We start from the raw sequence: 24,241 nt of genomic DNA, 5'->3' as shown, positions 1-24,241 counted from the left end.
CCGGGATCTTCCTCTGTATCCAGGTATTCTCGCCTTCCCTCAAGGTAACTAAAGTTGGAAAAAAGCTCTGGCAACCTGGTCTCGTGACCAATTTCCTTCCCAGCCTCTGAACGCTGCAGCTTTCCGGCACTTCATAAAAGTCCTAGAGCTTGATCTAAATCTTTGCCTCTACACTACTTGCAATCTTGCTACACCATTCCTGGGCACACTGTCTGTTGATTTACCTCCTTATTTCTCTTATCGTGTATCCCGGGAGTGACCACCGTTTCCTCATACCTTACCTTATCTTCTTGCATTTGGCCTACCTTATACCCTACATATCCTGCCAACAGTAATAATGCCTATTCTCGACATCAACAAGGACCTCGCTGCCCTCTTTGAGCAGCAGGCCAAAGCCACCCCAGATGCTGTGGCTCTCGAGGATGAGACTCGCACTCTCACCTACGCCGAGTTGGACCAAGAAACGCAGACTCTCGCTGATCGTCTGCGCCGGCAATATGGAGTCGGCCGGGACCACCTCGTCGGCATTCTCATGAACCGGAGTGCCGACTACGTTGTGGCTTCTGTGGCTGCTCTCCGTGCAGGCGGGGCCTTTTTGGTGCTCGAGCTGGCATACCCTTCCGGGTTGCTGCGCGATGTGATTGAAGATGCGAAGCCGACAATAGTCATCACTCAAAAACAGCATGTCGACCACATCAAGGCTGATGTGCCCATCATCGCCTATGACGAGCCTAGCCAGCCAGCCGTCAATGGACACAAGGAGTCAGAACTCCCTCCGTTGCCCGCCAGCGATGATCTCGAGCGTTTGGCATTTGTGTCCTACTCGAGCGGTACAACTGGCCAGCCTAAGGGCATCGCCAACCCTCACAGAGCTGCTGTGCGCTCATACGACCTCAGATTTGGCCTCAGCGACCTTCAACCTGGCGACAGGGTGGCCTGCAATGTCTTCTTTGTCTGGGAGATGCTTCGGCCCCTTCTGCGTGGCGCGACAGTCTTTGCCATTCCAGACTGTGCTAGCTATGACCCGACAGCTCTTGTGAGCCTGCTTGAGTCCCGGCGCATTACAGACACTCTTATGACACCCACTCTATTGGCTACTGTTCTGTCTCGTCACCCGCACTTGGGCAGCCGCCTGACAGAGTTGCGATCTCTCTGGCTCAACGGTGAAGTTGTCACCACCGACTTGTGCCGTCGAGCAATGAAGGCTCTGCCCAACACCAAACTGCTCAATGTTTACAGCGCCAGCGAGACCCACGAGGTTGCGGCCGGAGACATTAGCACGTTCATTGACTTTGAGGCCCGTGTCTGCCCCGTGGGGCCGCCTATGGATCCGGAGCACATCTACATCATGGACGAGGATGGTAACCGCGTTGGCAACAACATCAGCGGCGAGCTTTACGTCGGTGGAGACCTCCTTGCACGTGGGTACCTGAACCTGCCCGAGACGACAGCCAAGGCATTCCACACAGATCCCTTCGACAAGAAGGAGGGTGCCCGCATGTACCGGACGGGGGATCTCGCCCGCATTCTTCCTAATGGGTTGTTGGAGATCACTGGCAGAGCCGGTGGCATGATCAAGACGCGTGGCTATACCGTTCAGCCCGGTGCCGTTGAAAATGCCGTCGTGAAGCACCTGGCTGTGCGCGATTGCGCTGTCTCCTCTCACGGTGACGGCCTCGAGAGGCAGTTGGTAGCTTATGTGGTGCGGGATAATGAAGACAAGAGAGGCCGCGCAGATGTCGTTATCGACGAGTCTGGATACAGCCCAGGCGCGAGGCGCATCCTCTCAGAGCACTTGGCTCTGTACATGATCCCCACTTTCTGGGTTGAGTTGGAGCAGCTTCCCACCCACGGAGTCTCTGGCAAGGTCGACCTCAAGGCTTTGCCTCCACCCCCAACCCCCAAGGTTGCCGTCAACGGAGACAAGGAGCAAAATACCAAGGTCAAGATGGAGACCGTCAAGAAGCTTTGGGCTGCTTCCCTCAACATGCCCGCAACTGCCATCACGGAAGAGCACAACTTCTTCGATATCGGCGGCCACTCTCTTGTGCTGGCGGACCTCGCGAATCGATTCACCAAGGAGTTCGGATTCCCTGTTCCATTGGCTCCTCTTGCGGGTAACCCGACTCTGGAGGGTCACCTGAAGGCAATTCGTGATGCTCGCGATGGTCACACTGCCGCAGTTCAGTCTGATCTTCCCGCCGTTCTCCGGGCTGACTGTGAGCTTCCCAAGGACATCAAGTCCAACGGCACTCCTATGCGCAAGTTGAATGATGCCGATACGGTGCTCCTTACCGGCGCTACCGGCTACCTCGGAGCCTTCCTTCTCAAGCAACTCATCGAGACTACTGCCGCGCACATCATCTGCCTAGTCCGATTCACGGATCCGACAGAGGAGTCTGCGCCTGCAGGTATGGCCAGAATCCGCAAGAACCTCATCGATCTGGGTATCTGGGACGACTCTATGCTTGACAGAATGGAGATTCTGCCCGGCAATCTGTCTCGAGAGCATCTCGGTCTTGCACCCGACGTCTACGACGAGCTCGTCTCCCGAATTGAGGTTATCATTCACGCTGCTGCAACTGTCAACTTGGTTTACCCCTACGCTGCTTTGAGAAGCCCCAACGTTGGAGGCACCAGGGAAATCTTGCGTATCGCATCCAAGAGCGGTGCCACCCTGCACCATATCTCCACAAACGGTGTCTTGACACCGTCTGTGGCCGGATGGTCCGAAGACGCCATGGTCGACATTGACGATGTCCCCGAGAAGCTCATCGATGGTTATGGACAGACGAAGTGGGTAGCCGAAAAGCTGGTCTACGAGGCTGCTCGCCGCGGCATGCCTTGTAAAGTCTACCGCCCAGGTACAATCAGTGGCCATAGCAAGACAGGGTCTACCAACGCCTGGGACTTGCTCAATGCCTTGATTGTCGAGTCTCTGCAGCTCAAGACCGCACCAGGCATCGACAACTGGTTCGCAGAGATGACCCCTGTCGACTATGTGAGCGCTGCTATTACAACACTCGCCAATCATACCGACCCCAACCAATTGGTCTACCACCTTGGCGATCCCGCCCCAATTTCGGCCAGCTACATCTTCGACAGCCTACGGGAGCTTGGATACACAACAACCAAGATTCCATGGGACGACTGGGTCGAGCTCTGGACCAAGAAGAGAGGATTCGGCACCAAAGCTGCTGGTGACGTGCCTTTCACCGTTGACATTCTTCGCGGTGGTATGCCCACTGCCGAGACTCTGCAGGCCGTCACTGTCCTCAAGGACGATGCCACTGCGTCTGTCCTGGCAAAGTACAAGCTGGATCGTCCTAAGATCGATAGCCATCTGCTTGAGACTTACACTCGTCACTTCTACGCTAGAGGATGGCTTTCAAGACCGCCGCGTCGGGCCAACGTCAACGGCGCGGCATCCAGAGTTAACGTGGGCCGCCTTGCTGGCAAGGTTGCCGTAGTCACTGGTGCTTCATCTGGCATCGGAGCAGCCGTCGCAGCTGGTCTCGCCAAGGAGGGCGCCCACGTCGCTCTCGCGGCAAGGCGCACCGAGGCCTTGGAAGGTGTCAAGGCCAAGCTTGCCGGCACTGGAGGCAAGGTTCTCATTCACAAGACAGACGTCACGAAGAGGGAAGACGTCGAGTCGCTCATGCAGACCGCGACCGAGAAGCTTGGACCGGTTGACATTCTCGTCAGCTGCGCTGGTGTCATGTACTTCACCATGATGGCCAACAACCACACCGAAGAGTGGGAGCGTACGGTCGACGTCAACTGCAAGGGTCTCTTGCACTGCCTGTCATCTACTGTGCCCGGCATGCTCGGTCGTGGAAAGGGTCATATTGTCGCCATTTCGTCAGACGCCGGCCGCAAGGTGTTCCCGGGTCTCGGTGTCTACTCTGCTAGCAAGTTCTTTGTCGAGGCCACCCTGCAGAGTCTGCGTCTGGAGACCGCAGGCACAGGTCTGCGGGTGACTTCGATCCAGCCCGGAAACGTGGCTACGGATCTGCTCAGTATGTCTACGGACGCCGAGGCCCTTAAGAAGTTCGGCGAGCCTTCGGGCGCCAAGGTCTTGAATGCCGAGGATGTTGCGTCGTCAATTGTCTATGCGGTCTGCCAGCCAGAGCATGTTGCTGTCAACGAGGTGCTCATTGAGCCTAGGGATGAGCCCATTTGAGCTGTTGCCCAAAGGAAGAGGTATATGTGTATGGACATTTACAACGAAGTTTCTGGGGTTGAGACAAAACCGCACTTGCCTTTAGTTTGATATATTTTGAAGATATAGTAATCAAGGCGAGTATAGCTGGAAAGTGGAATAAGGCATCTAAATCTTCGGGCTTTGCCAAGAATTGCGTTCAGATGCACTGTTCTCCTAGGATCGTCTTATTTGTCAAGGCGTTCAAAAGGCCCCGGATTGTGCAAGCCGGCCGAGCCGTTAGATCTGAGCACCTCTTATGACATCAAAGATGGATAAAGCAGCAGGGGAACTAGACCCAGTTCTAAATCCCCGTAAAGTCTAAGAAACCCCCTGCCGTGAGTGAATCGAAGTAACAAGAGTCAAGTGTCATGATTGGTTGAGTCTGTCATGGCCCGAGTTGCTTTGCCCCTGCAGCAGCTCCTCACTCGGATCCGCCCGAGCTTTTTCCCCAAACCCCGGCTGCCATCTCTTGCCCACCTGCCCCACCTGGCCAGGGAAGCTCCAGCCACATCGGCCAAGCCTCGTCCCTGATAGCTCGTGTGGCTTGAACTCCATGTGTGGCTGCCATGTCTGTTTTCTCTCGCTCATTGCGCTAGAAACACCACAACTGACGATTTACCGAAACGACGGATACTGGCAAGTAGTCCACAAAATCTGGGCGCGGAGAAACGAAACCTTGAAAAATTCATTGGTAACGGTAGAAACGCTCCGAGAGGTCTCAGCAAAGACTTTAAAGACCTAGTGGCGTTGAGCTTCCGAGGTTGACTCATTGGCAAATCGGAGTTGGTGATGTGCCAAAATGTCTGATGCTACAACCTGCAACGGGGCGAGGAACCAGGACGACATGATTTTCGATATTTTAAAGAAGTCCGCCGACGGCGCGGCGGCAGCTCGTCTGGGAAGGCTAGTGCTCCCCAAACGAAGGCCAATCGAGACGCCCAACTACATTGCGACGGGCTCACGAGGTGTTGTCCCTCACATCACCCCCGACAACCTCGCAAAGCACACATCCTTTGGAGCAACCTACATGGCACTCGAAGACTGCAAGTCTATCGTCGATATCCTGCATGTACCGCGAAGCTAACTGATCACAGTCATCGAGAAGAAGAAACCTTCCGCACTGTCAATACCTTCAGGGGACCAGAGACCCTTGCACGCCTTCACCTGCTTGCCAGATAGTATCGCAACTGTTCTCGCTCCAAGGCGAAACCCGGCCATCAAAACGCCAGTAGGGAACAGGAACAAGACCATCTCCATCTTCACCTCGACCGGCTTCCGGAACCTCACTACTGATGATTATTCCGCTGCCGTCGAGACACTCAGACCCGATATTGTTATCGGGCCCGCTGATCTATTCCACACGAGCAGCATGCCACCGTCTAAGAAGCTTGTGCGCATGGCCGAACGGACTGAGGAGTGGACCGACGTCTTTCTGAGCCTCAAGAGGCAGGAGAGGCTCAAGGAGCGTGGTGTTTCGGTCTTTGCGCCGGTTCTTGCTGTCCCGTACCAAATCCAATGGGAGCACCTTAGCCATCTGGCAGACGACATTGTCGACTCGCTCTCAGGACTGGCCATCTATGACATTGACCTGTTGCCTGATATCGAGGAGAAATACAAGCCTTTGGTCCACCTGCCTCGGTTGTCTTTGCACATTCCCGAGACACCGCAGGCTATCCTCCGCCAGGTCTCTCTCGGAGTAGACATTCTGACGGTCCCATTCCTCAACACCATCTCCGACGCCGGTGTGGCGCTCACCTTCACTTTCCCCCCGACAGATGGTGGCATCCAACCTCTCGGTATCGACATGTGGCAACCAGACCACGAGACCGCGCTCGAACCCCTAATGGAGGGCTGCCAGTGCTACGCCTGCACGACGCATCACAGAGCTTTCGTCCACCACCTCCTGAACGCAAAGGAAATGCTTGGATGGACTCTTTTGCAGATACACAACCACCAGGTACTGACAAACTTCTTCGCCGGCATCCGGGCGGCGCTGCAAGCGGGCTCCGATAAGTTTGAGGAGGTATCGGAAAAGTTCGTGGCCACTTACGAGGCGGACCTGCCGCAAGGAACCGGCACCAGGCCGAGAGCGAGGGGGTACCATTTCAAGGGTGAGGCGAATCCTAGCAAGATCAACCCGTCCACGTGGCAGAACTTCAGCGACGGTAGCTCCGATGCTGGGGCGGAGGTGGGGATGATCGCTGGTGAGGCCAAGGTCGCGGCACAAGAAGGAGCAGAGACACCACTTGTGCCTGATATCAGCTCATTGGAACTCCAGGAAAAGGGCTTCGCTGAGTTGGCTGAGGAAAAACCAAAGTCCACATGATAGCACGATTACGCTGAAAGCGGAAAATAAGACTCTTCACGACGGCATTCACGTCACCACGCTGTCAGATTCTCGGGATAATACTTGATTGACTAGACTGCGATCCCCTCACTAGACGAAGCACTAGATGAAGTGCTTTTACTGTGTTTATCCTACTGTGTACCCTCTTGATAGATGGGCTGTGAAACTTTCTTAACACAAAATTTGACTGAGAAGCTTTTAGTTGTGTTGTTGAACGTCTCGGCTCACTCGTTCAACCCGATACACAGGAGCAGTAATTGATCTCTGATCCCGCTTTTTGCGATTTGTGTAAGCATCGTCGCATGTGTTCCACATCCTATATAAGAGTTCCTTCGCCGCGATATTCTCAAACGACCTCTTGGAATACCGCTGTGCCCACAAGATCTTCAGGACCTGCGCGTTTGGCTTGCTTGAGACCTGTGCGTCTAGAACCGTGCGAGCGTGCTCATAGACGCCCCGGAGGAACACCTGCTCCTGGCTGGGCTCAGGAACGTTGTTTCTAAGCACCTCGTGCTGCCACTCCCTGTCAAACATGCTGATATTATCACCCAAGCGATGCAGGTGGTTAAACATGGTCCGCCACTTCGAGGGAGACAGCAGGATGTAGACGGCTCGAGAGATGACGGTTGCCCAGCTGGGTGCTGCCGGTTGGAAGTTTGGGGTCGCCCATCGGGTGCCGTGTTTGAGGGATGACCAGGGGTTGTGGGCGAGGGTAGTGGTGGCATCTATGGTCTCATCGCTATCGCTGTCGTTGTCACTGTCTTCGGTGGCCTTCTCCTGCTGGTCGTCTTCCTCATCTTCATGGAGGGGGGGGCTTGAAGTCTTGGTGGATGAAAGGTGGTTGTCGAAGAAATCACCAATCATGACAAACTCTTCTTCGGTCTTGGAAGCGTCCGCCGTCTTGCCTGCACCCTCTGGGATCTCACTTAGATCGACGACTCGACCGTCGTGGGAGATATAGATGGCTTTGGGAGAAACAATTCGAGCCATGACTTTGAAGCGTGTGGACCGAGGAGCTTCTTTCGAGTTGAAGAGGGTGTATCAAGATGACAGACAGTACTGGTTCTGTCAAGCTGGATGGTGAGGAGGAAAACTTTCAGACCGTAAAGCGAAAGAAGAAAAGTCTTTTCAGTAAGGTAGTATACTTTGTCAGGTAGGTATAGTTTTCGTTTTCACACCTTTTCTATGCTTGCAACTTAGTGTAAGTTGTGGAATTTGGAACCCTACTGAGCTCTTGTGCAGACAAGGTACTTACGCCTCACACAACCAGCAAAGTGTGTGTGCGTTGGAGAACCAAGTAAACCTCCACAAGGTAGGCCATCGTGGCTCTGCTCTTAACATTTCGGCCTTGACCGGATATCCCTAAACCGGCACCCGGCCCCGTTCGTCTGCCGGACACATAGCGGTTCGTATGGCCCGGAAGGACTCAATTCGGACTCGGTGTTCTCTGACCTGACAAGGCTGGTCAATGATTTCAACGAGATTAGCATATGCAGCAGAGCGCGTTGCCAGTCTCGGTTACGCAGACCCATGGTGTTTCTAGCCAATAGCGCCCGCCAACAATCTGCAACAGGTGACCTTCCTCGGATCATGGCCCGATTCAGTCCACACATCGCCGGACCTTCGCTTTGTTCAGTAAGTTGGGGTCCAAGAACGCGAAGTCTTCCACACTCGCCGCCAGCCTGCATACACAGACGGGTGTCTTTTCGGCCAAGGAGAGGGGTATAGACTGCGCCGCGTTCGTAGATTAAATAGACAGCATTCGCTCGCTCGCATGATTCTGTACTCCGCCTTCTTGATAGAACATTGGGAGAGCCTGTACGCTTGAAGCAATCTTGATTCGTCCATAATGTCTGCAGCCACCGAAACATCGGCTCCTGTGCCGAATGTGCAGTCCAACAACCGAGCTGCTGGCGATACTCGCCTTGTTGCTGATGAGGTATGGATTCACCATGCAGACCACAATCAAGATGATTGATCTGACAAACCTATCTCTAGGCCACCGACGACGCAGCTTCGGATCTCGGCGCCGTATGTTATGCGAGGATAGTCGAAGTTTTGCGATTGGACTTACAGTGTATTACAGAGCATCGCTTCTTCGACTACAAGTGTTACTGAGTCCATCTTTGCATACAGGTTAGAGAATGGGCGAACATACCATAAATACAAGGACGGAAGTGAGTCCTCCGCTCCAAAGACCGGATTTCGTGCGAGGTTCTAACAAAGATAAGAATACAACTATCCCAATGATGATAGGGAAACAGAACGACTCGGTACTTTCGCCCCGGTTTCTCGCTTTCGTCCTTTTTAGCTTGGAATCACATTCCAGATGGACTTCGTTATGTTTACTCACAGCTTTTATAGACTTGCAGCATGAGCTGTTTTTCCTGTCTCTGAACGACAGGCTGGGACTGGCACCGCCCAACGACAAGGGTTCGAAGGTCAAACGCGTCCTCGATGTTGGGACTGGGACTGGACTTTGGGCTATTGATTTTGGTGACTTGCATCCTGAAGCTGAGGTATGTTAAGCTTGCCGCTCTCCTACGGTGAATAAGAACTTGCTTATCGATGCGTCATTACTCAGGTCATTGGCGTGGACCTCTCCCCTCCCCAGGCAGAGTATGTTGCAGGCCTTCATTGAGACGTCTTTAATGCGGGTTATGTCGTTAACAACTTCAGCGCGCCTCCTAACGTTTCTTTCGAGATTGACGACATCGATGAGCCTTGGACATACAGTCGACCGTTTGACTACATTCATAGCCGGATGATGACGTCGAGTGTCGCCAACTGGAAGACCTACATCCAGAACTGTTTCGAGTACGTCGTTAGATGTGACCTGTGTGAAAGTATCTGCTTACGAAGCTACGCAGCAACCTCGAGCCCGGCGGATACCTGGAGCTGCAAGAGACTGACCTCTTCCCCGGATGTGACGACGGAACCCTCAAGCCAGATGCGGCAATGATCAAGAGCGTGACATACATGGAAGAGGCTTGCAAGATCCTCGGCCGACCTTTCCAAGACATACCGGCACTCGTCGACGTAATGCGCGAAGTCGGCTTTGTCGACGTCTCAATCATGAAGGAGAAGTGGCCGTCAAACACCTGGCCTAAAGACCCGCACTACAAGACGCTGGGTATGTGGGCACATCAGAACAGTATAGATGGGATTGAAGGCTGGACCATAGCGCCCTTCACTAGGGCTCTTGGGTGGAAGAAAGAGGAAGTACAGGTGTTCCTCGTGGACGTGCGAAGGGAGCTCAAGGATACGACCATCCATGCATGGTGGCCTATGTGAGTATTTTCCCCTGTCTTCTGCAATGCCCCTGCTTCAGCCAAGTTGCTTACTGACATTTCAAAGTTATGTCATTCATGGAAGAAAGCCGTAGCGAAGAAGGACATCTGATGCAGTACACAAGATAACGGCGAAAACTTCGATGGAAACGGGTTCTGAAGGAAGGGTATGAATATCGGCATGAGCTCTTAACATCGCCGATGCGCTATGATTACCACCAGGTGAGGGCTAGGCCAACTCCGCATTGATTTGTAAACGAATTAGTTTTGAGATATGCCAAACAAGTCTCTTTGTTGTTGTAATAAGTGGAGATGGAAAGTACTGCAATAGGTGGGCAGGTTTCGAAAGAGGAGAGGCTGGAAAGATGACTTGTACTCATCTATGTGAGAAAGTCAGCTGCGGTAACAGACAACACCTATTCCCTTCTTCGCCCTATCTCCCGAGTTCTCCGTTTGATCTTCAACGCACGCCATTGTGCCATAAAGTATGGCAAACTGACAAGTGAATCGTTTCTCATGTGTATCTTTGCGGCTCTTTACTTTCGGCACAGGCGACGTCAGCTTGGCACGGCAAAGCGGGTTACTATCGTATGACCGATATTCCTCTGTTGGTCCCCGGACAATCTCAATACGGATGTAGATCCAACAGCATTTCTCGAACCCACGCAACGGATCGTTTCCCCGAGCTCGGCTAAGCGCGCCTCGTTCAGTGAGCCAATGAAATTGACTCTGGGCTTGTCATAAGAGAAGTTCGTCGGGTTAGGGTCCAATTCTGTCCGGATACACGTCGGACTTGGTGTTCTTCTTGGGAAGCTGCAATAAATCGTTGCATTTTGCGGCAAAGTGCATTGTTGCCTCTGGCGTGCATGAAAGTCATCTAAGAAGAGGGGTAGATGGGTCTACATCAACTAGATCGATAAAAAGAACAAATTGATCGCATTTTTTATCCGACTTCGCTACCCTCGATTGAACGCCAAGCTCATAGAAAGCAAGCAGCATATCGCTACGTCAAAATGTCCGCGCCCAACATTGTAACTCCTGCAGGACGTGAACACACCGATATTCGTCATGTTGGCGAGACTCAACTTATAGTCGATGATGCTGAGGTAAATATTATCTGCAGGCAGCGAATTGCTACCGCATTCCATCAGCAGCGCTTAACTTCCACAGGTCGCCGATGACGACTCATCAGAGCTTGGTGGTGTAAGTCAGCCCCACTGCATTTGACGAATTCGAGCTGTTGAATGACATTTCACGTAGAGTATTGCTTCTTCCCAGCAGACTACCAGTAGTATTGCTAGCTCCATTTGGAACTTCCAACTTGAGAATGGTCGAACGTACCATCGGTACAAGGAAGGAAGTAGGTCAGCCGAGCTTGTGATTGATAGAGTGTTTGAAGCTCAGAGGTGGCAGAATATCAATATCCGAATGACGAGAAGGAGACCGAGAGACTAGGTGGAATTCTAACGTGCCCCTATGCGATGATGATGTTATGCATTTCGTCATTTGGCTAACAATTTATTGAAATAGACCTCCAACATGAACTATGTCTCCTCACTCTGGACCGGACGCTTGGTCTGGCACCGCCAAACGACGAGAACTCCAAGGTCAACCGTGTGCTTGACCTAGGCACCGGCACTGGGCTGTGGACCATCGACTTCGGAGATGTCCACCCCAATGCAGAGGTAATTTGAGGATCGGTTTCACCTTAGATCAATGAAGTTTATTACTCTAACGCATCATTCCACAGGTTCTTGGCGTTGACCTTTCTCCCCCAGCAGCTGAGTAAGTTTATCTCGCAGGAAATCCTCATGAACATTGCCTGAAACTTTCGCAGAGCTCCACCGAACGTAGGATTCGAGGTCGATGATGTTGAAGAACCATGGACGTACACCTAGCCCTTTGACTACATCCATAGTCGATTCATGACATCGAGCATTTCGAATTGGGAGAGATACATCCAAAACTCCTTCGAGTAAGCCACTCGGATTCCACACTATACCATAATGTCAAGATGCTTACAGTGTCCTTCAGTAATCTGACGCCCGGAGGATACTTCGAGCTTTTGGAGGTTGGTGGCCAGCTTCAGTCAGACGATAACACGCTGAGACCTGACTCCGCCGTTGTAAAAAGCGGTAAGCTTTTGATAGAGGCATGTGCAATTCTGGGCCGGCCGTTTCAGAGCATTCCGTCTTTGATCGACGTCATGAAGGAAGTGGGCTTTGTCGATATCGTTATGACCAAGTACAAGTGGCCTATGAATTCGTGGCCCAAAGACCCGAAGCATAAACTCATCGGCACTTGGTCACTCCACAACAATCTTGAAGGAATTGAAGGTTGGACCATGGCTGCCTATACCAGAGCGCTGAACTGGAAGAAAGAGGAAGTGCAGGCCTTCCTGGTCGATGTCCGGAACGGACTGAAAGACAAGAGCATGCATGCATACATGCCGATGTAAGCTACCATCGATCCCTGGGTACTTTTCTGCCCTCAAGATTCCACTGACTAACACTCCTAAGTTACGCTATCTACGGGAGGAAGCCAGAGTGAGAGGTGATCTCGTGACGTGTGGGATACATGAGGGCGGCGACTTTGATCGGAATAGGTTTTGATGAATGGTAGTTGACGAGTGTCACCGCAGCCTCCTGCTGCCTGCAAAGAATAATTCAACCTGACTATTTGCGTTATGATGACCCTCTTTGAAAAGACCAAGCAGAATTAGCAGACCAAGTAGCAAGTAGGTCTTGAAGCGTTCTGTAGGTGTCCTCAGGGTCGCAACAAATCGAGACTCCAAGTAACGAATGAAGCCCTCCGCTACGTCTCAGGAGCAAAACGGTCACGGATGACGTATGCTCCAAAGCTTGAGAATGCCGCCGACGGCAAAAGTATCCGCAAAAATTTCATGTTCTGTCTCCTGAACTCTTCGATCGTTCTACCAGGCAGCCCAGCCAATATGGAGACAATTACCCAGTGATAGTCATCTCACTGAAGGGAGTTCTGTTGATGGAATTGAGGGTTCTGATAGGAATTCAAACCTCGCGACGGATGATTTCGTCAATAGCCGCTGGATTGTCCTTGAAACTTGATTCTTGTAGGATCCTTGGGCAGCATCGACGATGCAGGTAGGAATACCAGTCATCAACAGTATGTGTCAACAGCACCAGGCGCCCCGGTCGGAGGCGAACCTAATCTCGAGAAGCTCATCATCGGAACGATGTGCTCCCAACAATACCAATCCCGTTGCTATCATCACTCATTTGGTGCTTGAACAGCCACTGAACGTACCTGACCAAGCCGCCGAAGGGCGGACGCCAAGCACCACTACAAGCAAGTGCTGTGATCACAAAGCGAAAAAAGTCTGAAATTGCGTCGAGCGATGTTGGCATATGTACATTCATCCCATACTTTCAGCGCTCATTGCCTCTCAACAGCCTTGGGCTCCCAGCTCGCAATCTTTGGCTTCGTTCTGCGGAGAAATTATCAGCACCCCGCCACATCCAGACGCGAAGAAAATGTGACAAACTCACGTGTTAAACGTCTTGAATGCTCCTCTAGTGGCAGTCAGGTTGGGAATCGGCTCCGGGCGCTCCCACTTGCGGGTCTTGGTCTGGAGGAGGGGGTCCTCCGTGGGGGGCTTGTCGACCATGAAGCCTTGCCACGCGTGCCAGCCGGGCTCAACCTGCGCCGAGTCGTAATCGTGCTTCTTAAAGTCCACCCATCGTGTACGCACTACCCAGTCCCTTCGTCAGCCTTCATCCTACCTATTGCGCAATATCGGAGGGGTCTCGTACGGGGAAGTTCGTCGTTGTTCTCGTAGAACTTGTTACCGGCCTTGTCCTCGCCGACAAAGCGTCCGTGCTTGGTGTCACCAATGTACTAATTTCTCGAGCGTTAGAGGGGTCAACTGGCGATCGGGTTTCGGAGGCGGATGTACCAGGAGCTGGCGGAAGTATTCCTGCGAGAGAAAGTTAGTGGCGGCTTCGCGATGGGGGCGGGAGGTTGTTGCATGCCTTGATTCCAACCTTGCGCAGGTTGCTAATCGTTCTCGGGAGGGTCGACATGGCGGCGGCTGGTCAATTGACCTCGAGAAGCTGTGCTGTCGTCGGCAATGATTGAAGGCTCGACGTTCGGGAAGGTTGAACGACGCAGGTACCGCTGTGGAGCTTGGATTACATAACCTGAATGGCGATTGGACAGAGGGCTCCCTCGCTGGAGCCGGTGAATCCCGCCGCCAATGACGGAGCTTCATGCACTAATCCTGGTCTTTGGGGTCTCGAAGTTCGCATTCTTTAGATGAACTCTTTCTTGAATGCGCAACCTTATGGCGAAGGAAAAATAAGTGTTTTTCGGTCCATCAAAGCGCCATGATTGTCCGCGGGGTTTCGCGGTGCTCCACGAAGCTCAAGATCCCTTTCGCCCAAACGAACGTCACCCGGTCCCGACCGCAATGCCGACGATTTGCGATGCCCGCCGCCGGTGCCCCAGCGGCCTCAAGCTCCGGTAGTGCAGCAGGCATGCTTGCGCCCTTTGCGAATGAGCTTGACAAGATCGCGCCGTCTTTCAGCATAAATGGCTCCCAGATCCGAATCATCAAGACACCGACCGACTTCTACGAAACTCTGAAGGTGTGCGGCGCAGAGAACTATTTCGAGCTCGGAGCGGAAGACTGATTCGGCGATAGGAGCGGATACGCAGCGCTAAGAGCAGGATCTTCTTGTCAACCCTGTATATCGGAAAGACGGAGAAGGAGCTGGTGAGATACACTGAGTGCACAGTGCGGCTTGGAACGACAGCTGATGAAGCTTAAGATTGCGACTTTGCATGAAGCTCTGCGGAACAATCCAGAGCTTAAGGTGAGCATCCTTACGGATGCGCTCCGAGGCACTCGAGAGGAGCCGAATCCATCATGTGCCTCCCTACTTGCGCCTTTGGTCACCGAATTCGGCCCAGACAGAGTTGAGATTCGGATGTACCACACCCCCAACTTGACCGGAGTGAGAAAGAAGTACATCCCAAAGCGCATCAACGAAGGATGGGGCCTGCAGCATATGAAGCTGTATGGCATCGACGATGAAATCATTCTCTCTGGGTATGAATGTCCCTTCCCAGTTCCAGATGATAGCTTACAGAGTTCAGGGCGAATCTTTCTAACGACTACTTCACTAACCGTCAAGATCGCTACCATCTATTTTCCTCAAAAGAGGTGACCGAATACTTCTGGAATATTTACCAAGGAGTAGCTGGTTTCAGCTTCCTCGTCGAGCCCTCAAAGGAGCCCGCTGGGTTTGTCTTGACTTGGCCAAAGTCCAACCCGGCGCCCTCCCCTCTGGAAGAGCCGAAGCAGTTCATCAGCACAACCACTCTTGCTCTCCATGCCCTTATTTCTCCCAGGCAGACCGCCGCGCAGGATGCGAGCAAAGACACTAAAGTGTATATGCTCGCTCAACTGTCGCAGTTGATGAAACCCGACACATCTACCGAGCTTCCCGCTGTCACACACGTCCTGTCCACACTTGCCCTGCCTGAATACGCAGGTTCATCTTGGACTTTTACTGCAGGCTACTTCAACCCTGCACCGTCATTAACCAAACTGCTGCTTTCCACAGCGTCTCAAAATAACGTCGTCATTACAGCCTCCCAGCAGGCTAATGGCTTTTACGGCTCCTCGGGTGTCTCTGGGCTTCTGCCTGGCGCATATACTCTTCTTGCTCGCCGCTTCGTACGCGCCGTCCACGAGCGCAAGCTGGACGACTCCATTGTTCTCAAGGAATGGCGCAAAGGTACCGTTGGTGAGCCTGAAGGCTGGACCTATCACGCCAAGGGCCTCTGGATTACGTTGCCAGGGGAGAAAGACCCGTCCATCAGCGTCGTGGGAAGCTCCAATTACACAAAGCGCAGCTATTCTCATGATTTGGAAGCGGGGGCCATGATCCTTACCAAGGATGAAAACCTCAAGAAGCGTCTGGGCGAAGAGCAAACATGGCTTCAAGAATACGCTGAGCGCGTCACTCGCGAGGACTTCTCTAAGCCTGAACGCCGCGTCGGTCTCAACGTCAGGATAGCAATGTGGATCGCACAGGCTGTTGGCGGCGCATTGTAGAAGTGTATGTATAGACGTTTACGTATTATGTGAGCAATCTGCTCAGGGGTTTGGAAAAAAACAGTGATACCCGTCGTTTAATTTACCCACGTTATCAGCGTGCCAAAAATCCATCTAGTTGTTGCAAAGAGAAAAGGCTACATACAAGGTAGCGGAGGCTCAGTGAGAAAAAACGACGTGGGAGATACAAACAAAACGATTTGGGAGGATAGGAAAAGCAAAAGATAAGTTCCGAAACCGAGAATCGAACTCGGGGCTATGCCTAACCTCTCAAGATCATGAGAGGGCATCATGTTGGCCACTACACCATATCGGATTCTAAAAATTGGGGATGGTATTAATGACTAAGAAGCTTCACTGCATGTCTTCAGGTCGTGAGACGTGCTGTCATGCGTAGGGAGAAGACCTTTTGGGCCATAGACATATCTGAAAATACTATATCAAAACCAGACGAATGATTTGTTATAAAAGTTTCCTGTGAGATAATTTTTCTTTCCTGTCCTAAGCAGGGAGGTACGAAAGAAAGTCTTGACATCCAGGGGAGTTGAACCGCCGAAACCCCCATACTTTCATGGGTCTACAGCGCTGGAAGCACCCAGTCCAGCGTTCACCCAGCGATCGAATCGGAAAAACTCGATTTGCAATTATTCCGCCGACCCCAGCAGGCAGCCCGCCCGGCCGGGGACGCGGACCACAGACCACTCATCCAAGCTGCCATCACCACCTCAGTCAATTGAACCGAACCCGACGCTCCACCAAACCCGAGATACCAGCTATCTAACGATCGGCGGAACCGGCCCTTCCGTCAATTGACCACCTCTCGAACCCTTCCCGGACCCCTTCACAACTCCAACGACAATGGTCGGCAGGATCGCCTTCTGGAGCGGCTTCGGTGCGTGATGCCCTTTCCCTGCGTTCCGTCACACCCCGATCGGCTTCCGAGAGCCATTGAGGACGGCGAAGTTGCTATCGGTCTTTTCAAGAGAACGGAAAATGGGTATTGAGGACAGCATTGCTGACGGAGGAACCACAGGCTTCGCCGTCCGCTTCTGGCAAATGGGCATCGAGATGCGCCCCTTCTTCAACAAGGAGTCCCTCTGGGTCTACCCTATCTACATGGTCGGCGGTGGCAGCTTCGGCTACTGGCTCCAGGGCGTCGACGACAGGCAGACGGCCTTCCTCAACGAGCGCAAGTCGATTCTGCTCGAGAAGCGCGCAAGGGCGGCTGCGCGCAAGGAGGCTGATCAATAGACGACCCAGTTTCTACCGACAATGATAAAATTTTGAACCGAAAAAAAGAAAGAAAAAGATAGAGCGGAAGGAGTCGTCTATCTCGAGGATTGGGGAGAGCGACGAAACGACACTCGAGAAGCTTAGGCATGATGACGGCTCAGGATTCACCAGAACCTGTATCAAGCTGGAAAGGCTGGGAACTGTGCCACGGGGCGTCCTTGGAAGTTTTTAGGACGATGCCGTATGGGATATTCTCTTAAAGAGAGCGGATTCCCTGTGTAGATATTGCGTTGAGAGAGGCTTAATTGACGCCGTAAAAGTCACCAACGTCTCACTGCCAGATATGAACTCTTCAAATCGCGATGAGCATTTGCTAAGCTAATGTCTATGATGCGTCTCTTTCTGAGTCCGCATGGATTGGTATCTATTTACGGGAGAAACCAAGGACTAGAAGCGCCCAAAACCCGGTGTGTCCCTTCGGGGACATACGTCGCTGCCTCACACAATCTACCACCTTTTTCTTTCTTACAACTCCTCCAACTTCCTCAGAATCGCCGGCACAGACACAGGCGAGGTAATGCCCAACTCCGTAATAACAACAGAAATGTGACGATCCCGAGTGGTGTCGAAGAGCAGACGGAAGCTGTCCGCAGTCATCTGCTCAGGGTCGATCTCGTTGAACGTCAGGGAGTCCATTGCGACTCTCTCAGTGAAATTGATGGTCTCCGACAGCGCAACCACTCGGATACCCTGGTCTGCAGCCGCAATAGCGATGTCGCTCGTTCCCGCGCGAGCGTACATGGCACCGTTGCTGAACATGGCCTCCGCGCCGACCAACACGCGCGATGTCCCGTGCAGGTGGGCTCGCATAGCGCTCAGGTCCGGGCAGTATGAGACCTCGACACCGCCTCCGGGAAGGGCGCGCAGGCTCTTAGCGAGCTCGCGGCCGGTGCTCTCAAATGGGTCGTCGACGACAGTGACGGAGAACTTCTTGCCGTCGGCGTGAGCTTGACGGAGGGCGCGCTCGACGAGCGGGTGGTGCGCGTAGGTCAGGACGACCTCGCCGTTCTCGATGCTGTCGGCAGCCGTCTTGACGATGACAAAGTCGGCCAGCTCGATACGCTCGCGAATGAAGTTGTCGACGGATTCGCAAAGGAGCTTCTTGGCCTCGAAGTCGGGGAGGTCAATATCGATCTTGCTGACTTGGAGCTTCAGCCAGCGCACAGCGTTACCCATGGAGAAGCACATGGGTCTGCATGCAGAGAGATACTCGATCTGGGGGTTCAAAATGTGTGATGTGAAGTGGCGGGAGAATGTGTTGCCCGGAGGTGTTGTGTATGAGTCGATGACCTGCCACACGTGAGAAAGAGAGTCTTGACCTTCTCGGAGCAAACAAAACCAACCTTCTTGAACGCCAGCAAAGTCGCCTCCAATCTCGTGGTGCTATCACTGATCGCGAAAGCGCTCATCTGCTGGCCCAGCGCCAGAACGGAGGGGTGCACGTCCTTGTCAACTTCCGTCATGTGTATCCTCTTAGCCATAGACAGATGACTGAAGCACTCAGGGACTTTGGGTTTGTTCTCCTTGGGAGGGGCGATGACAACCTTTCCCGCTGGACCGCCCTTTCCACCAGGACCACCGACGCCTTGTGGTCCGTCTTGTCTCTGTTTCGATTTCCCTCCCTTCGCATCGCCGCCCTGCTGAGCTCCTTGGCCGGCTGGTGGTGCCGGTTGCGACTCCTTCGCCTTTGCTCTTCTCGCCGCCTTCTCCGCCTTCGCCTTGGCCTTCAGTTCGGCGCCGGATAGCTTCTTCTCTCCTCCCTCGGCAGGAGCATCTTTCTTGGCGTCGCCCTTTTTGGCATCGCCCTTCTTTTGGGGTTGTTGACTCTTCTTCTCCTCGGCGGCCGGCGGCGGCGCGGGGGTGTTTGGTGTCTCCGTCGCCATTGTCTGGTCTCAGGGTCGATTGAATACCTCTGGTTCGTCCTCGGTTGTGGATTTTTCGGTTTCTATTTGATTAGGAGGTGAGTTCCGACTTTCTGCAGGTAGGTTTGATCGCGTTCGAGGTGGGACAAGTCACCAGAAGTTATCTGATCGGAGAGGCTGAGAAGTTTTGGAGGGTTGAGTCACAGGGGTTTGCGCGGCGGGATGCGACTCCTTAGGTGCCCCGCGCTAAAAGCTCGCTAAAGCTTAACTGCATCGTGCGGGGAATGACGTCCAAGCTGTGGCGCCAATCACTATCCAACAGTACGCCTGCGGCCCAAGGCTTTTGCAGCCATTTGGTCGTCCTGACTGATTGAATCAGATTTGGTTATCAGACGATTCCATCTGATAATGATGAGAGCTTTCAGGCCATCAGGTATCCGTACTCAGTCACCCATCTGCCCTAGGCAAACTCCCACCACACAATCACTGCAGTCGGGTTAAATGGAACGCAGAGTCTCTATAATTTTTAGTGGTCTATAGATCAACATCATCCATCTTACAGTTTGTGTCCACCTTTTGTAATTCCTGTACAAGTCTCTTGCCTCCGCCTGATGTTACATGCATGTGGTAGAGACATCAAACGCTCAGGAGGCAGGGGCTGCTTGCTTCTCGTCTGGTGAGACCTCAGGCGAAGTCTCTGATGAAGCTTCTGCCGAAATCTCGGACTGGTCCTCTGCAGAGGTCTCGGGCTGCCCCTCGGCAGACGCCTCAGAGCCATCCTCAGCCTGAGCCTGGCCAGCCTTTCCACTCAAGTAAAGTCTCATCACCTTAAGTGGCTGGCCCTCCGAGGCCTTCCATTCCTTGGCGCCGCGGGTCTCTTCCACAACGTCTCTGACTGCTTGAACAAGAGCTTGCGCTTCATCTGCTGTAGCAATCCTGCTTCCCTTCTTTTTGGCCATCAAGATCTCAACCTTGTAACCCTTGGTTAGGAACGTCCTCAACTGCCTCATCTTGTGGTTGAGGTCATTCGACGCAATCGCCCAGTTGAGTTCCAGCTCTTTGGTCTTGTTTGTCTTGGCCTGAAGTTTCTTCGCCTGCTCCAATTTGCGCACCCGGGCTCTCTCCTCCTGAATGTTTATGATCTTGCAAACGGCGTAGGCTGGTTGGTCTGGGCCCGGGTCCGAGGGGGCCGGGGAAACCAGTCGCAACGTTTCCTTCTCGAGGTCCAGGGATAGCAGGACTTTTGAAGTGGCGTATGGACCAGCCAGCTTGTTGTCCTCGTCTACAACCATGATATTCCTGTCGCGGATCCTGTCGTTTTCTATCAGGCGCTTCTTGTTTTCGTCTGGGCGGCCCGTTCCGCGCTTCTTATATCGATGGATCATAGATGCGTGGCGTGAAAGGTTCGGTATCGACGCGGCGACGGGTGGAAGGACTCTGGTTGTGGGAGCAGAAAGAGCGCTGCTTCGTGATAGCGCCTCAACTTTTTCGTAGGGCGAGATGAACACCCTATATAGGGCTGTCCTGCTGTTGAACAAGCATCGTGCGACCCTCATGCTGGCAGCCCGTCTCCTGAAAACGTTTTGGAGCTTTGGATCGTCGATTGACTCACAAGGCGGGTTGTTGCTTGTTGATTTCAGCACGTTTGGTAGGTGGGAGCTGGCGCAGATGATGGGAGGCGAAGAGATGAAATTGTAGAAGACACATGGGGTAGGTAGCTTCCCCGCCAATCAAGTCCCGGTGCTGAGCTTTCAGTGGGGTCCGAGCTCCTACTTCTCGCGCCGGCGGGTTCGCCGTGGTCTCCTCATCACCGTACGGTGTGACATTCAACTCCTCAGCTGTTCTCAGGCCTGAGACGAGCATCAACAAACACACGGCTTCCCCGTTCGGACGCGATGCTGCCTCCATGGGCGAGAGCTATAATTGGCCATCCGATTCGCCTGGTTCTCGCTGCCGGAAAGACCATGGCCGCTGCCCATGTCTTCACAAGTTACTGCTTCGAATGGGGACCTGCGGCCGGCCCGTCAATGCTGCCGACGTTCGACATCGCCGGTGATCACATCATTGTTGACAAACGCTACCGCTACGGCCGCAATATTGTTGTAGGAGACTTGGTGCATTATCGAATTCCCATATTCCAACGTGCGGAAGGCATCAAACGCGTAATCGGCATGCCAGGTGACTACGTCCTCGTGGGAAGCCCCGATGCCTATCCCCAGAAAATGATGCAGGTATGGCTGCTTGTGTCATGAAGTTGGCGAAAGTCTCACACTGACGATCTGTCAGGTACCCCAAGGTCACTGTTGGATTGTAGGCGACAACTTGGAGCTCTCGAGAGACTCACGGATGTTTGGACCAGTACCACTGGCTTTAATAAAGGGCAAGGTAATTGCCAGACATTTGCCCTGGAGTACCCGTCAGGTATTCCGCAACGGCCTTGTGGATCCAGAAGACGACCATGATGACAAGAATTGAACCCGATAATCCAACCGGATCATCCTCACGAGGGGCACAACGAGGGCTTGCTCGACTAATGGATGAGAATTAATCACGAATAGTGAGTTGTTTTTTGGTCTTCTAAGGTCTGATCCTAATTACAACGAGGTAGGAAGGCCAGTGGCGTTAAGGAAAAGTTCATCAAGCCCGGCGACAGGCCGAGTAACGTGGGAAATTGGATAACCCGACTGACGGGCCATAATGCTTAATACAAAGTAAAAGGGTTAGGTCGTCCTTCTTAAAGAGACATGCCGTACCTTGAAACTAAGGACGGCGGAAAGGGTCGTCCGTCAGGAATAGGCTCGCCAAAATAAACGCTCCTTCAAAATGCTTCCACGCCAAAACAAATACACGCAAGGTACCGACCGGAACTCATTCTGCATAATCATCAACGCCATAACACCTACAACCCAAGCCCCCGAGCCATTTGATCCCGTCGTAGTACCCCAGAAGGGAAGCGGAGGAACGAAATAGTGAAAGCGAGACCCGTCATACTGAAGAGAAAAAGGGTTTTAGCCCTCGATATGAGACTTTGAGCCACTCTGGCCAAGCAGCTCCAGGCAACGCTGTGCCAGGTTCACGACCTCGCCCTCGTCGTCGTCTTCGAACTCGTTGTCAGGCTCAATTTGGCGGTTGGCGATCTCCTTGATTTGGTCGACAATGTCCTGAGCCTGGCCGATCAGCTGGATGAGGTTCTTGTCCTCCGACTCGAGCAGTTGGAGCAGAGTCCAGATTGCTATGTGCTGAAACGTCGCGTCGCCGCTCTGGAGGAATCTCGTCAAGTATCCGTGGATACCGCCGTTAGGCTCTTTCCAGTCTTGAACGAACACAGCATAATCGCCAACTGCGGATGAATTAGCATTCAAACCTTGATTGAGGTGGTAGGAACCATACCTTTTGAAGAGAGGTTGCCGAGGGCTGCAGCGCTGTTGCCCTGCACCTCAATGCTGGGAGAATGGGTGAGGGGAATGAGGACCTCAAAGACACCCAAGTTCAAGAGGTGCGACTTCAGCTCATCACTAAGAGCCAAGACAGCAATCGCAGCCGTCATCTCGGATTGGACCGTAACCGGGACGTCCAGCACCAACTGCTTGCACTTCTGAACCGCACCAGCATCGAGGACCAGTGCCTTGTTGCGATCAGAGCTGGCCGCCAGGTTCCTCAGCGTCGATATGGCGTGGCACTGAATCTCCTCATTCTCGGTCGATCCCAGCAGGTCCACCAACGGTTTCAAGAAGCCAGCTTCGATAATGGGCGACTCGTTTAATGGGTGAATGGAAATGTTGCGTATGCAGGCGACGGCGGAAAGGATCAGAGGCAGATAAGACGACGACAAGAGCCGCAACAACGGAGCCAGACCATTTGACCGCACAATATCCAGCTGGTACTTTTCGTCCGAAGCCAGGTTACGAAGTGCGAGTGCTGCCTGGCATTGCACTTTGGGTGACGAGGAGTCCATGAGAGTGACGAGCGAAGAGACAAGCTTCGATTCGGTTTGTGCAAGTTTGCGTCGGTTGTTAGCATCGACTGCAATGTTGCTGAGAGCGGTTGTGCAATAGTACTGCACATCAACGTCTGACGAGGACAGGAGTTGAACCAGGACGGGGATGGCTCCGGCGTTAACGAGCTGCTGGCGGTTCTCATCTTTCTGAAGTTAGCGAGAGTGAGTCGATAGTATTGGCGATAACGTACCCGAATGTGTCATGTTCAACAAAGCTCCAGTTGCGTTCCTCTGAACCCGCATGTCCCTGGATTTTGCCAGCCTCGTCAGAGGACCCAACGCGCCGGACCGCGCAATCTTGGCCTTGTTCTCCTCATGTGTGGCCAAGTTGGTAATGCAGCCGACGGCATTGCATTGCACCTCGACATTTGGCGACAACATCTGCCTGATAAGAGGCGTAAGTCCGCCGAGCTGGACAATCAAAACCTTATTCTCGGCTGCCGATTCAGATCAGTAATGCTCATCCAGCCTGGCGCGTGAAGCTAGACTCACTGTTTACGGCCAGATTTCCCAGGGCTGCGCTGGCGGCGCGCTGAACTTCGATATCAGGACTCTGCAACAGGAAGAGGATGGGCTCGAGGGTATCGCGGTCGACTTCGCGAACATCTGCGGAACAGGCACTGGCATTAGCAGGTGACGTAGACGAAGACGCCCGCAGGTGCTACACCGCACGGTTCGTTGGACCAGCTTGAAGCTCCTCTCGGGCGGTTAAAATGTTCGACATACCTCGCTCTGTGATTTCGGCAAAAGTAAGACTAGCACTGCGTTGAAGATCGATGTTTTCAGAGAAGACGAGAGTGCTTAGAGCTCGAAGAGGTTCGCCCGAGAAGAAGTCGGTTTCACCGCGCTGAAACACAGTCAGTATGAAGGTTCAGCTATGTGGTGGGTAAAGAAAAACGCGTACGTTCTCCAGGTACTGGAGGAGGTCGGCGACAGCCTCCCGTTCGCTGTCGGCGAGGACTGGCTCGTAGAGTCCATCGCGGGATCTCCCTGTGCAGTCATCATTAGCTTGGCTGGTCAGCAGCATGTGGCAGTGAACCGCATCATACCTCCGCAACACGATTGACACACTCCCATGGCCGACGTGGGCAACAAAGGCCGATGTCGATGATATGAAGACTCGACTTCGAAGTAGCGGTCTCGGGGGG

At 53.1% G+C, this 24,241-nt stretch overlaps 12 protein-coding genes and 1 non-coding gene across 13 annotated transcripts; 7 read left to right on the top strand and 6 right to left on the bottom strand.

Annotated features, from left to right (window-relative positions):
- Window positions 1–337: 337 nt before the first annotated feature.
- COL26b_002222 (putative NRPS-like protein biosynthetic cluster) lies at window positions 338–4,183 on the top strand (the record flags this gene model as incomplete). Its single annotated transcript, XM_053175149.1, has 1 exon — window positions 338–4,183. The coding sequence occupies one exon, from the start codon at window positions 338–340 to the stop codon at window positions 4,181–4,183; it is 3,846 nt and encodes a 1,281-aa protein (XP_053040769.1).
- Window positions 4,184–5,003: 820 nt separating this feature from the next.
- Window positions 5,004–6,530, top strand: COL26b_002221 (uncharacterized protein; the record flags this gene model as incomplete). The annotated part of the gene is made up of 2 exons (XM_053175148.1): window positions 5,004–5,273; window positions 5,349–6,530. 2 exons carry the CDS (start codon window positions 5,004–5,006, stop codon window positions 6,528–6,530), a joined length of 1,452 nt encoding a protein of 483 aa, XP_053040768.1.
- A 219-nt stretch (window positions 6,531–6,749) lies between these two features.
- Window positions 6,750–7,541, bottom strand: COL26b_002220 (uncharacterized protein; the record flags this gene model as incomplete). The annotated part of the gene is made up of 1 exon (XM_053175147.1): window positions 6,750–7,541. The coding sequence occupies one exon, from the start codon at window positions 7,539–7,541 to the stop codon at window positions 6,750–6,752; it is 792 nt and encodes a 263-aa protein (XP_053040767.1).
- Window positions 7,542–8,400: 859 nt separating this feature from the next.
- On the top strand, window positions 8,401–9,936 carry COL26b_002219 (uncharacterized protein; the record flags this gene model as incomplete). The annotated part of the gene is made up of 9 exons (XM_053175146.1): window positions 8,401–8,490; window positions 8,550–8,582; window positions 8,638–8,728; window positions 8,916–9,070; window positions 9,136–9,170; window positions 9,231–9,368; window positions 9,422–9,684; window positions 9,736–9,841; window positions 9,909–9,936. The coding sequence occupies 9 exons, from the start codon at window positions 8,401–8,403 to the stop codon at window positions 9,934–9,936; spliced, it is 939 nt and encodes a 312-aa protein (XP_053040766.1).
- Window positions 9,937–10,854: 918 nt separating this feature from the next.
- COL26b_002218 (uncharacterized protein) lies at window positions 10,855–11,739 on the top strand (the record flags this gene model as incomplete). The annotated part of the gene is made up of 6 exons (XM_053175145.1): window positions 10,855–10,947; window positions 11,012–11,044; window positions 11,120–11,201; window positions 11,372–11,526; window positions 11,592–11,626; window positions 11,679–11,739. 6 exons carry the CDS (start codon window positions 10,855–10,857, stop codon window positions 11,737–11,739), a joined length of 459 nt encoding a protein of 152 aa, XP_053040765.1.
- Window positions 11,740–11,855: 116 nt separating this feature from the next.
- Window positions 11,856–12,391, top strand: COL26b_002217 (uncharacterized protein; the record flags this gene model as incomplete). The annotated part of the gene is made up of 2 exons (XM_053175144.1): window positions 11,856–12,295; window positions 12,361–12,391. 2 exons carry the CDS (start codon window positions 11,856–11,858, stop codon window positions 12,389–12,391), a joined length of 471 nt encoding a protein of 156 aa, XP_053040764.1.
- An 864-nt stretch (window positions 12,392–13,255) lies between these two features.
- COL26b_002216 (uncharacterized protein) lies at window positions 13,256–13,902 on the bottom strand (the record flags this gene model as incomplete). The annotated part of the gene is made up of 5 exons (XM_053175143.1): window positions 13,256–13,307; window positions 13,369–13,570; window positions 13,633–13,717; window positions 13,776–13,796; window positions 13,864–13,902. The coding sequence occupies 5 exons, from the start codon at window positions 13,900–13,902 to the stop codon at window positions 13,256–13,258; spliced, it is 399 nt and encodes a 132-aa protein (XP_053040763.1).
- A 402-nt stretch (window positions 13,903–14,304) lies between these two features.
- On the top strand, window positions 14,305–15,941 carry COL26b_002215 (uncharacterized protein; the record flags this gene model as incomplete). The annotated part of the gene is made up of 4 exons (XM_053175142.1): window positions 14,305–14,466; window positions 14,523–14,594; window positions 14,617–14,930; window positions 14,978–15,941. The coding sequence occupies 4 exons, from the start codon at window positions 14,305–14,307 to the stop codon at window positions 15,939–15,941; spliced, it is 1,512 nt and encodes a 503-aa protein (XP_053040762.1).
- Window positions 15,942–16,170: 229 nt separating this feature from the next.
- COL26b_002214 lies at window positions 16,171–16,257 on the bottom strand. The gene has a single exon. It is a non-coding gene; the product is annotated as a tRNA-Glu (tRNA).
- Window positions 16,258–16,799: 542 nt separating this feature from the next.
- On the top strand, window positions 16,800–17,192 carry COL26b_002213 (uncharacterized protein; the record flags this gene model as incomplete). Its single annotated transcript, XM_053175141.1, has 2 exons — window positions 16,800–16,833; window positions 16,975–17,192. The coding sequence occupies 2 exons, from the start codon at window positions 16,800–16,802 to the stop codon at window positions 17,190–17,192; spliced, it is 252 nt and encodes an 83-aa protein (XP_053040761.1).
- Window positions 17,193–17,699: 507 nt separating this feature from the next.
- On the bottom strand, window positions 17,700–19,117 carry COL26b_002212 (uncharacterized protein; the record flags this gene model as incomplete). The annotated part of the gene is made up of 2 exons (XM_053175140.1): window positions 17,700–18,524; window positions 18,578–19,117. The coding sequence occupies 2 exons, from the start codon at window positions 19,115–19,117 to the stop codon at window positions 17,700–17,702; spliced, it is 1,365 nt and encodes a 454-aa protein (XP_053040760.1).
- Window positions 19,118–19,740: 623 nt separating this feature from the next.
- COL26b_002211 (uncharacterized protein) lies at window positions 19,741–20,481 on the bottom strand (the record flags this gene model as incomplete). The annotated part of the gene is made up of 1 exon (XM_053175139.1): window positions 19,741–20,481. The coding sequence occupies one exon, from the start codon at window positions 20,479–20,481 to the stop codon at window positions 19,741–19,743; it is 741 nt and encodes a 246-aa protein (XP_053040759.1).
- A 1,623-nt stretch (window positions 20,482–22,104) lies between these two features.
- VAC8 (Vacuolar protein 8) lies at window positions 22,105–24,170 on the bottom strand (the record flags this gene model as incomplete). The annotated part of the gene is made up of 7 exons (XM_053175138.1): window positions 22,105–22,436; window positions 22,487–23,236; window positions 23,285–23,530; window positions 23,586–23,699; window positions 23,820–23,940; window positions 23,998–24,083; window positions 24,143–24,170. The coding sequence occupies 7 exons, from the start codon at window positions 24,168–24,170 to the stop codon at window positions 22,105–22,107; spliced, it is 1,677 nt and encodes a 558-aa protein (XP_053040758.1).
- Window positions 24,171–24,241: the final 71 nt, after the last annotated feature.

The sequence above is a fragment of the Colletotrichum chrysophilum genome, assembly GCF_026319265.1.
Source record: "Colletotrichum chrysophilum strain AFK26 chromosome Unknown scaffold_11, whole genome shotgun sequence".
NCBI classification, from domain to species: Eukaryota; Fungi; Ascomycota; class Sordariomycetes; order Glomerellales; family Glomerellaceae; genus Colletotrichum; species Colletotrichum chrysophilum.
The sequence above is the reverse complement of the archived record's forward strand: the minus strand, read 5'-3'. Positions and strand labels throughout refer to the sequence as shown.